The following is a 12,991-nucleotide window of genomic DNA, read 5'->3' as shown; positions in this document are numbered from 1 at the left end:
AAAATGCCGTAACAAAGACAAAAACACAACCCTGTGTACTGTCACTGATATTAATCAAAATCTACTTCTTTTACTGAGATGCAAAACTGAAAGCCCAGATATGATGACACAAAACAACACATTTTTCACCTCTAAATACATTCAATAAACGAAACGGGCACTTGGGACAGTGCCAACATCTGTCAAGGTCATGCCCTATCTCACAATGTTGACAAAAGTGAAAAATAATTTGTGTAGCCACCCCGTAATTTGGATCTGCTTTAAATGGTGTCTTCCTTGGCCCGTGTAAAACCTTTCCACCAAGTTACATCAAAATCAAACCAGTATTTTTACTATAACCCTGCTAACAGATGGATAAGCAAACCAAAAGAAACGAAACTCCCCAAATCAAACATTTCTAAATGCTCCCATGTATGTATGGTCAAACTGTGACGCTTACATCTCATTCTCAGTTTATAAATGTTCATTTTTAACCAGTGGCCCGCCCTCTTCTCACTCAGCAGCCCTCGACAAGAAACAGCGCAGAGTCAGGAGTCCTTGTCGTGCCGGCTGGAGTAATCATTCAGGTTATGTGTCACTGCCTTTCACAGCCTACGGTCCCCCAGGGCCCCACCACTTGTTCTGAGCAATAAGCTAATTGATTGAAACATTCATCATCATCCACAGCCGCGTTCTCGTATGAAAGGTGCCCCCAGGGCGGCAAAGTCCTAGACTTTTGAAGAACGGTGAAACACACTAATGGAAGTGCCATTAGTGAGAGATGAGAGGTCGGGAAAAAAGACAGGAAAACGTCAGCCTCTAACAGCATGTATACACCTTTTCAACAGGAAATTAAGTCGAGATTGGAGTTGATAATCTTGGGGCTCCATGCTCGGTTATGTAACGATTCATCTAGCTTCGCCGTGATTGGCACAAGTCCGAGCTGTACTGTATAGTTAATCAAAGAAAATACAATGTTTGCTCTTGGCTTAATACATGCGGTAACTGGTCTGCAGTCAGAGTTTATAATAAAATTGATTGCTATATATTATCCGGTTGTTGACAGCAGCGTTGGCGTATTCTGGTTGATTTTTCCTGTTGCATGCAAGTTCCTGTAATGTGATGGTGATATATGCAGTGCCTATTTGGAAAAAAAACAACTGATTTACAGTCTCTGGTAATGGTACAGTGTTTGTTTTTTCTGCTATTAAGTTTCATAGTCTTCTCTGCAGCATTTTGTCATGTTTGCAGTCCACCCATCTATCCATCCATCCATTGGAAGATTGCAAGTAGGGCTGGGCAATAATTCAATATAAAAAAGTGTATTATCTTTCAGTGGAATTGTATCTTCATGAAATCATATATTTTGAGATAGCATGATACAAGCATGAATGAAACGTTCATTTCTCAGAAAATCTAATTTGAAATATTAATGGACTTCATTACCCAGAATACAACAGTGCATTCAGCTCAGGACAGGGTTCTCTCTGTATAATAATGGTGGAGAATAATGTGTAACGTAACAAATGTTACAGTACTTAAAAATACACAGTACTTTTTATTAAGTACTTGATTTAAAAGTAGTATTAATAGGCTTAAACATGTTATTTCATATTAAATTGGCTTTGACCTACATGAAAACATGCTACATCTTGATATACATCTTTAACAAGATATAATGACCTATAATGGGACCGGAGATTTTGGCCGTATCGCCCAGCCCTACTTATCAGCATCAACACAAAAACATTGCGCTACAATTCTGACATATTATGCAGAGTTTTGGTGGGATTGTCCTATGGTTAAGCTGAACTGTGGCACCACTCAGGAAAAAGAAAATAAGCAGGGTTTTGTGAAATTCACTAGTGAAGGAAGAATCTAGAGAAAACTGTTAACAATTGTTAGATTTTAAAATAGCATTGCCTTCAAATAACCATAGGCTTCTGACACTGTTGGGTTATTGTATTTTTCTTGTCAACAGTCCGAGCCTCATTTTGTTTTGCCTTCCTCCGCTTGCCTGGTGAATCAGTCATCCATAGCATCTGCCTCCATCTGAGTTTGGGCTGCCTGCATGCTTGGCTGGGCAAACAGCAGCTTGAGAGGCAGGATGTGAGGGGAGGCCAGGGAGCCGGCCGTCCGGCTGGCTGCCTGGCTGGAACAACTGCATTTTGTCAAATTCAATTGCTGGAATGGTGGCACTTAAAAACGCTGCTAAGAAGCAGAAGAACAACAGTGGATGTGTGATAAAAGGAATACACAGACGCTGCTGGATGAATCCTGTCAGAGTTGTGCGTGCAAAAACAGAACGTGGAGTCCACGTGCAAGTGGAAGTGCAGTGTCGCTGCAAATGCTGACATAAAGAGCATCAGAGGGTGGAATATATACTTTAGTAAATAAACTGCAGCACCGCCAACTAAACCAACTGCTTTGTTTCAAATAAAATACTCCTAACGTGGATCTATAGCAGCCTAAAGTGATTGTCTTTTCTATTCAAATGGCCCCAAAGAAACCCATTAAGCAACAAACCACTGCACATGCAGAGGAAATACCTGCATGAGGAAAAAAAATACAGCAATAACACTAAATGAATCCCTGTTTGCAAATAGGGGGCATCCCTCCCAATGCTGTTTTTAATCACACACACACAAACACACACACACAGCCCTGCAAGACTTGATTACATTGTGGTCATACTTTCTATTCATAGCTGGAAAAACAGCCTCCCACCTCACCTCTGATTTACCTGGCCATGCAAGAAGGCGGTTAGATGCAAAGATTGCTTTCTGTAATTCCTATTTGCACAAGACGACTGAAAGGAGAGGAACTTGCTTAATTATGATACGAACTCTGCACATTCACGAGAGATAACGAGGTGGTTAAAATCACTGCCGTTCTACACCTCCCTCCATCTATCCGTTGTTTATCGAGCAGATATGACAATAATGAGCGCTCCTGTGTGAAAAAGCTTTCACGCAACGCATCCTGCAACATGCCACGACCGCAACAGCTTTCATCATTCAGCTGTAAGCAAGCATACTTCCAACGCACTTCTGCACTGTAAGCACACAGAGATCATTATTTTGCAAACCCAGCTAAAATCTATACCAGTAACAATGTATTTCTCTCCTTGTAGCCTCCCTACACACAGCACACACACACACACAGACACACACTATGTCAAATGTCTCTGGCATTGACTGTCCACGGAAAGGTGGAAGTACTCAGACAAAGAGAGTGATTAATTATTCAAAGAGGCTCACTGCAATCCATTACATCACATGCATTATGAAGGAGTCTGATCTACAGCACCTCTTCAAAATCTATCACTCTTAACGATGAGACTGAGCGGGCAGGTAGGAAGCATCGACCGGAGGGCTAGCTGCTAGCTAGACGGCAGCACTCGCCACATTAAAGGTTACTATGAAAGCAGGCGGAAAGTATTAATGAGTTGTGATTAGGGATGGGCGAAACCTGCCAACTCGAGCATCTTTAGCGTTAACGATCAATTAATCGATTAATCGCTATGCTTTTATACATACTCCAGTATGTATGAAAACATGCATACATGGGCAAAATAAAAGATATATATACAGTACTATGCAAAAAGGCAGTTTTGATAACGGATGCTTTTATTATGAAAGGACGAAAAGAGAATTTCTGCCAATCTTAAAACTAAATAAAGTAAGATTAAACTGTAAAGAAAATGTCAAGAAGTTCAGTGTTTTATGTTTTAGCCCCAAGAAGAGGCATGAGGTTAGTTTTCACAGTAATCTTGCATATTTAAATGTGTTTTTTGTTTAAATAAGTTTTGGATACAATTAAACCCAGTAATTCATGCTAGCAAGGTTTGATACAGTAAGCTAGTTTTACTCAAATTAATACTCTTGTATTTCTGTGTGTTTTATAATTGTTATTGCAACTTTCAGTTTGCAAACTGTAGCTTTATCCAAATTAATTCTCAGCTCATTGGCTTTAGTTCAGTGAATACTGATAGGCAGTCAGAGATAAAATTTAAAAATAGACAGTCTTTCGCAATGTGTTTAACGCGCAAATGTATATGATGATGACGATTAAAAAACAACAAAAACAATATACAGTATCCATTAAGTCTCTTTACGACTTAAAAAATGTTGTAAAAAAGCAAATAAAACCTATGGTTTAACCAAATATGTGGAGATTATTACAAAATGAGGAACAGATATTAGGGCTGGGCGATATATCGATTTTCAATGTTTTACTTTCTTTACATATAAATGGTGCCCTTACTAGGGTTTGTCATATTTAGTTCTTTTGTAATGTCAATTGTAATCATCAATTGCCTTTGTAATTTATTTTTTTTAATCATAAAGAGACTTTATGGACAGGGTGTATTGAGCCAGTATCAAACCACAAATAAGCAAAGTGTGCAACTAGCTGGTGAACATACTGGAACATTTAGCAGTTAAGAAGACAGATTTTTCTCTCAGAGGTTGGTGGAGACCAAAAACAGAGCTAAAAGAGAATTCATAGACTTATATTCGGCAAGTGGATGCAAACACGACTCTAGATGGATGGTAATGTTGCTCCATAACTGCTGGATGTAGAAACAAGTTTGATGTATCATCTTAAAAAGTGGTTATGCGTACACATTGTTGGAAATAAAAATTAATGACAGTTCTCCAATTCAGAATGGAGGATGTGGGTACTTGACATCCTCTTAAAAATAGCAGAGCACAGAGAGTTTTATCATCTTGTCCAAGAGCTCTGCCCACATGTTTCAAGGCTCTGAGACAGGCTATTTTTCATCAGTATGAAAATGGCCCGGGCTATTTTCTCCTCCACCAAGGCTGAACACGTTTCCAACTCTCCATCTCCATCATCACTTAAATTTTTAAGTTAAATATATTTCTTGACCCTGTAAACAGTCCCTTAAGATGTGTCGTCCTTATACTGTATCTCTATTACCAAAAAAAAAAAAATGTCGGGTCATCCGGATGAGCAGTAAAACAACAAATTAAGTGTTGTGCCGATCTGTCTACCTAGTTTCACGCACCAGACAGACACATCATACTTCATAGGAACAGAAGCTTGACAGGTAATATCAAGGCGCAGGTGTGTTTAACAAAGATTAAGGTGCTTTTTCATTGCAACATCTACACTGGATAATAGATAAGGATAGCTATAAAGTGATTATTTGCACAGTTGTAACTAGGGATGGGAACAATTAATTGACGATCGTATAATGGCCGTTAAGAATTTGGTCGATCACATGGAATTTCAAACCGATCTGTGTATTTTTTAATTTTAATTTTATCTCTGACATATCATTACTCACTGAACTAAAACACACCGATCGTTCAGTTCTGCGGCCGTACGTCAATAAGACAATGAGCTGAGAATTAAGTTGGATAAAACTACAGTTTGCAAACTGAAAGTTGCAATAACAATTATAAAACACACAGAAATACAAGAATATTAATTTGAGCAAAACTAGCTTACTATATCACACCTTGCTAGCATGAATTACTAGGTTTAATTTGATCCAAAACTTATTGAAACACAAAACACACTTAAATATGCAAGATTACTGTGGAAACTAACCTCATGCCTCTTCGGGGGCTAAAACATAAAACATTGAACTCCTTGACATTATCTTAACAGTTTAATCTTGCTTGAGTTAGTTTTATGATCAACAGGAAGTCTGTTTTCATCTTTTCAAAATAAAAGCGCCTGTTATCAAAACACTTTTGCATAGTACTGTATATATTTTTTATTTTGTAGCGATTAATCAATTGTTTGTTAAAGATGCTGGAGTTGACAGGTTTCTTCCAAACACCCATCCCTAGTTGTAACTATTGTCAAATGTGCTGTATATGTTTATTGCAAACACAAAAAGCAACCAAAGTACTAATTCACTTGCAGAGCATTGATCTGCTTTGAAAACAAGCCCCCCATAAACATGTTTCTTATCCTAAAGGAGATGCTAAAAGGGGACATTTTTATGTATGCATTTTAAAAGATAGCCTTCAGTTAAGTGGTAGTAGGTTGTAACAGTATCATTAAAGAGGAATCAGATTACCATCCATTTATCACACGTGTACAGATTTAGTGCTTTTCCATTGAGTGCCCTCGTGGAGATGTGACTGCAATGCGTGTACGTTACAGTTCAGTTTTCCAGAGCGAATCAATCTTCTGTCTAATCCGCATGTTCGGCACACTCACCTCCATAGTGGTCAGGTTGCATCGATGGGTTCCAGCAAACCAGCCGTCAGTGGAGCACTGGTCGATATCAACATCCTGCAGATTAATGTCCACTCTCACTACGCCCCTGCAAGACAGGAGGACACCATTAACTCGGCTACTGAAGAATTAAGAATGTCAGTGAAAGGAAAAGTGAGCGATGCTGCGTTTTTACAGGTTGTATCCGCTGAAAGTTTAGAGAAAATGACACAGATATTTTTCAATGATAGAGTAAACAGTTAATATACGTTTGATAAATGCTGATAAATACATGATTGGATGTCAATATGGTGGTGGAAACCGATACAAAGTCTTGTTTCGAATCAATATGATCGATATGCATTAGAAATGGATCCAGCATATCCTGCGCGCGTCAGCAATGTGCTGCAGTATTTGCATTTCTGCTGCTGTTGTTGTGTGCACGCACGCACTGATCACCTCATTAGCTCAGACAATTCGCATGATCAACATTTATTATTTACCCTTTTAAAGTGTCTTGTGTTTAAACATGCATGCGATTAGGTAATTAACAGGGAAGAGGAGAAACAAAGGCTTATATTTGGCAAATCAAAAGGTGGTAATACAAATACAGTCAGAAGTAGTGCATTAATAATGCATTTATCTTATAAATCATTATACATTTATTTTTCTTGCATGATATCAACTTATTTAACTTATTTAACATGCTAAAATATATTTTCTCCAATGTGCAATATCTGTAAAATGCAAAGTACTCTCAGGAAAACAAACACAAAAAATATATATTAATAATAAATGCCGAATAGCAGAAATGTTTGTATATAATGTGTATAGAATGTATGTATATGTCTTATTTTTTATATTCTTATTCTGTTTTCTATAACTATATTTTTGTATCTTGAGCTGCTGTGACGACTATATTTCCCCACTGTGGGATAAATAAAGTCTTATATTAATTATTAATAGAACTTTAAAAACAGCAAGAAGGCCCAATACAACAGGGGGAAAGTCAATGGAAGATATAAACAAGATTGACATAAGGAGAAACTCCATGTTTATATTAATGTAGTTAAAAAAGGTAGGAATGATCATTTTGTTGGTCACTTTTCCAACAGACAGAAAGTGGGACACAGAGGCAGAAATCTAAACACACAGGCAGGATACAAATATTTTTAGATTCAGTGCGACTTACATTTTCAGAGGACATGATTATATCAAATACCCATCGCAAATAAAGGTCCATAAATCAGCTTAGAAAAAAAGCGATGCTCCTTATAACTCAGAACTTGCTCGACAAATATAACATTTATAACTTTTCTTTGGCATCAAAGCAGTCACTTGACAGATGTCTGCTTCCACGGGTACACTGCAAACAAGAACTGCTATCAGACAATTCGGCATACTTTTAATCAGGTTCCAAAAATAGCACCCGGAACTGGCCAAATGCAAGTAAAATATATGTCAGTGATTAAAAACGAATGAGGTCAGCCATTGGCGGGTTGATGAAATATGCCTACTGCCCTGCAAACTCTCACCACTGCAGCTAATAACTTGATTGACAACTTTTGTTTTGCATCGACTCTTTGCACACTGGTGGCAACATGCAACGTATGACCGTTAATGATTGATAAAATCACAAATCTTTGTGGCGACACATGGCACGGCGGAAGTAAGGTTTAAAGTAAATGTACATAAGTGTATGGAAGAGGACTGGGGCCAGGTAGGGGAAAAATAATGATGATTTTTTTTTTCATTATGCAATTTGAAAAAAGGCGAAATAACAAGAATAAAGTTGAGATGTCGAGAACAAAGTCAAAATACGATTTCGAGAAAAAAGTAGAAATCGCAAGAATAAAGTCAACTTTTTGTTTTTGGTAAAGTTGGAAAGATATTCAAAAATTTGTGTCTACAACCTGATTTTCATAAATCTCATAAAATATTGCAATGACTACAATATTCAAGGGTGTAGTAGTGCTAAAATCCCCCAACATATATGAGCTACTCTTGGTAGTAGCTATCAGAACTATGTTTTGGGGAAAATCTGCTTTTATGTAATTTATGTGAATTTCTTAGACATAAATTGTATTATATTATGCATGATATACATATTTTCTCAACTTTGTATTTCGACTTTTTTTCTCGACATTTCGACTTTTTTCTCAAACTTAATAATGATTTATTTGTGTCTCCAACCTGGCCCTAATCCTCTTCTGTATAAGTGGAACTTAACCTAATTAATAATATTGTATCTTATGCAGTTTTATGGCCAGTTTAAAAAAAATGTGTTTTTAAAAAAATGTTCTGCTTAACAGCCACTGGCCAGTAGACAGAAAAGTTCATCTTGGACCTTGCATTAATGGTATCAATTGCCAAAAGGTTAACTAATATACTCTAAAAATAAATTTCTGAAGCAGTAGCCTGTTAGCTAACTAACTGACTTAATGGCAACATCGCATTTGCACACAGATGCACAATAAATTGTTAAAACATTTTCAAACAACACATGTAACCCAACAGGCTATAATGCAATTTCAGGAAATAATATGTATGACTGAGTGGCTGTTAAAACTGTAAAACAAATGTGCTTTTTGGGGAAACCGAAAATAAATTGTTCCACGTCTTAATCTCCTCTCTTCCTGCTCAGCTGAAACTCAGACGATAAACTGCCGATAGATCACTTAACAAAACAAAACACTCAGCAACGGTGGCTTGGAAAGCTTTGAGTCTTTGCTCCATTTCGGCCAGCTGAGCCAGGCGGGAACTTCTAAAGGGCTGCTGAGGATTTACACTTACTTAGCTGCCTAAAGCTCTATGAAGAGAAGGTCAGCGTCTGTGATTCTGAAGGTCAGTCTCTCTGATTCTGGCCGTCTTTTCACTGCTGTGGCATATGTCTTTTTCTATCCGACAGCTGCAGCACACAGGACAAACCCCATATAGGCCTACACTGTAAACAATTGTCTTGTAAATTAACAGTAAAATACTGGCAGCAGGGTTGCCAGCATTATACTGTTAATTTTACAGTTCCTTTACTGTTATTTACTTTACAGTATGGTACTGTGATAAAACCACATACTGAATTACAGTAAAATCTTGCATTTCATTGGTTTTTACAGTAGACTAAAACACAGTATAGTGCTGAAGCTACACTGTAAAACTTTTTACTGTAAAATTACAGTAAATTACTGGCAGCAGTTTCGCCAGTAAGTTACTGTAAAATTGACAGTACTTCTAGTGTATTATAGAAATACAGGTCTGTTTACTGTCTCGTAACGAAGAAAAAAAAATTGATGGATAAAACTAATCCATTTAAACTCTATATTAGGATTACTGGAAAAAACACATTATGATTATTTCAGCCCAGACAAAATAAATAAAACAAACAAAACAAAGAAATAAAATAAAACTTTTCTTCTTTTCGATAATAACGGCTTCATTTTCCCGACATGCTCAGCTGAAAACAGTAAATTCCTGTAAAAATATCATTTTGACCGTTGGAATGCCTGAGCAATCATGATAACTCCCACAATGCATTGTTTTTACAGCAATATACTGTACAATCATAATACAGCAAGTTACTGTTAGAATTTTACTGTAAATTTACAGCAAAGTCTTACAGTGTAGTAGCAATATTGTTGCATTATACAATGCAGTCATTTTCTGTAAATAGAGCATATTACTGTCTGAAACCCAATTACTACAAATTAAGCGCTGTCTTCACTGTAACCTCAGTCATTTTAATATACCAAATACTGAATGAGTTAGTTAAGTAAAATACAGCCATTAAAAAACGTGGACAAGAAGAGACTTAGAAAATATCATTTATATATATCATATAATTTATGGGAAACGGCAAGCTACCTACAAATATTGCCCAGAATGCATTGTTTTCTACAGTATAATACCTTTTTAAATGGAAAACAGTATGTTACTGTCACAATTTGGCTGTTTTCTTACAGAAATTTGTTACAGTGTATGCAGTATACAAACCAGCAAGTATATACAGTATTTCTTTAACCCTTAATAGGGCACTCATTGAAATACTTGCAAATTCCAAATTTCAACCCTGGAGAATATTGGAGGATATTACATACTGCCAGAATGTGTAAAAAAAAAACATACGGACCCAGGGGAGGGGGGTAATATTTTGAGAAAAAAGTTTACGAGATAAAGGTGTCAAATCTAGGAGAAAAATGTGCAGATTTATGAGATTAAAGTGGTGAATCTGCGAGAAAAAAAGTAGTTTTTTCCCCCCACTTTTGTCTCGTAAATCTGCGACTTTTTTCGAGCAGATTTGCCACTTTAAATATCTTAAAACTGCACATTTTTTTCTTTTAGATTTGGCACTTATAGTAAATTTGCAACTCCCCCCCGGTTTGTATTTTTATTTTTATTCATACTTGGCCTTAATATGCCATCATAGTCAAGTTCTCCTCATACAAGACATGGGGACCCCATTTTGATATCCACTGAAGTTACCAAATATAGTTCTTCGCCCAATAAAGGCTTAAACTTTGTGGAGGACATGCTCCAGAGCTGTAAATCTCAGCAGCATGAAAAAAAGGCGAACATGCACAACATCTGCATGAAGAAGGACACAAAAGTTTGATTAGTGTGAATAAAATACACAACTCTTAATCACAGCTGTAATCTGTTTAATCAGGCAAAACCTGGAGCTGCTTCACTGACAATAAACCAGCGAGTGACTTTGTAATAACCTTTAACTGCCTTGATGCTTGTTTGAGCATTCTCATGGGTTTTATTTTGTTAGAGGATTAACAGAAAGCAAAGAGAAACGCAGAGTAAAGTCACTGCTAACCTCTTCCAGCTTCTAGCTTGAGCTAATATGAATGTCACCTCTGTTTCAGGGTTGATTTCCCCTTCAGAGTGAGTTTTATACCAGCGTTCATCGGCTAATAAGGCTTCTATTAGAATTGATTTGTATTATTAATGCATTTTGCCTCCAGTGCTCTTTGTTAAAGAGTCCTTAGTGGTCTCAGCGAGATAATAATGGAGGACAATTTTAACTGTGATATGCTCTTAAAGCTGAGCTAGGCATTTTTTCATAATAATCTTTTAGGATGTTGTAATTTAAGTGGTCTGAGGGGAAACTAGACGCGTGCACCTCCGCTTGGTTTTTGCATGTGACGGCAGACTTTGGCCGGTCACAGCACAGGCCAGTTTCAAACTGAGAGTGTTCCTCTACTAATTTAGATGTGTGTGCACGTCCTTTAAGATGGTGAAAGCCTGATTTAATTGCAACAAGATTTTCAGCCTAAATTACATTATAGGTCATTGGTCAATACCACCCATAACGACCTCAATGATCATTTCGTGGTTCGCGTTATAGAGTTTTGCAGTTTTCGTTGAATTTAGGCTACAAAACCGCTGATCTAGGTTTAGGGCCCAAAATTCCTGGTAAGACTAGGGCTGGGCGATACAAGGATATATTTTTTAATGTAATATAGAATTAGACCATATTGCATATATCGATATAGTTTTTTTTTTTTTTCTTTATATATAAATGCTGCTCTTACTAGGGTTTGTCATATTTGGTTATTTTGTAATGTTCATTATTCTTTTCTCATATAAATATATTTATTTCAGAAAAAGATTGCCCTATTTTATTTCATAGGCTATTTTTATTTAAGATATTTTTCATTCACATGTGCACTTTATGTAGCTTTGATTTGAAAAAAAAAGGTACTCCTGTTGTTATACAGTATTTATGTTCATACATAAAAGTTTTTCAATAAAAAGTTTCAATAAAACTACTTGTGACATGTCATACTTGGCTTTGACTTTGGCTGAACATTTGCTCTCACTTTGCGATAAAAATATCGGGATATATATCTAACATATATATATATATATATATATATATATAACATGACTTTGGGTCCATATCGCCCAGCCCTATAAGACATTAAACAGTAAATAAATGTATGTAAATGCAGGAAGTGAAGGGGCCTTACAAGGTACAAGGGCAACATGACTACCAGAAGTGACATAGTTACTTAAAAACGTGATGCACGTATTCTCAGCTCATTGGCTTATTGACCTACGGCTGCAGAACAGAACGATCGGACGTGTTTCAGTTCAGTGAGTACCGATAGGCAGTCATAGATGAAATGAAAATAAAAAAATACACAGGTCGATAAGAAATTCTAAGTGATCGAACAAATTCTTAACGACCATTAATCGATCATCTATTAAATCTTCCCATCCCCACTTTGGACCCATTAATAAAGTGTTCATGTGTTGACTTAAAGAGACAGACTCGTGGTAAGTGATGCATTTAAAACACAGTACAAAGCAGCAATGACAAAGCACTGTAAAGTTATCGTGAGATACCGTAACTGCAATGACAAAGAAAAGACCGCCAACAGTACAAACTCAAACTTCATTAATGGTAAAAGATGCAGAACTAACTCACACTGGATCAATTTACATAATGAATTCATAGTTTCTTATGTAGAATATTCCGTATACGAGTAGGCAAATGTAAATGCCAGGACAACAAAAAGACACTGCTGACATTATCTGGGACGTCGAGGCATGTTAACACCTTGTCCCATCCACTGCTCAGTCAAACCATCTCTTGTGGTAACTCAGCTAAACGCCACACAAAACACAAAGTGGCAGAGCAAGTTGTCAGTGCTGCTTTATCACTTTTGGGAAGAAAGGGTTCCAGTTTTGTGTAATTAAAGACGAGATGGCAGAAAGCACAGAACACTGCGACGGTGACAAACAGTTCAAACTCACCACTGATCTATATTCAGCAGCTCACATTTTGACTTGTCACAGCAGAGAAAGC

General features: G+C 36.9%; 1 protein-coding gene across 2 annotated transcripts in view; it reads right to left on the bottom strand.

Annotated features, from left to right (window-relative positions):
* gpr158a (G protein-coupled receptor 158a) overlaps window positions 1–12,991 on the bottom strand; it is a 97,949-nt gene that overhangs the window by 69,197 nt on the left and 15,761 nt on the right. For both annotated transcript variants that reach the window (XM_059327055.1, XM_059327056.1), the window contains exon 2: window positions 6,181–6,286. In XM_059327055.1, the coding sequence (XP_059183038.1) occupies window positions 6,181–6,286 (106 nt within the window). The remainder of the gene's footprint in view (window positions 1–6,180; window positions 6,287–12,991) is intronic.

The sequence above is a fragment of the Centropristis striata genome, chromosome 23, assembly GCF_030273125.1.
Source record: "Centropristis striata isolate RG_2023a ecotype Rhode Island chromosome 23, C.striata_1.0, whole genome shotgun sequence".
NCBI classification, from domain to species: Eukaryota; Metazoa; Chordata; class Actinopteri; order Perciformes; family Serranidae; genus Centropristis; species Centropristis striata.
Note: the sequence above shows the minus strand (reverse complement) of the source record. Positions and strands in the feature narration are given on the sequence as shown.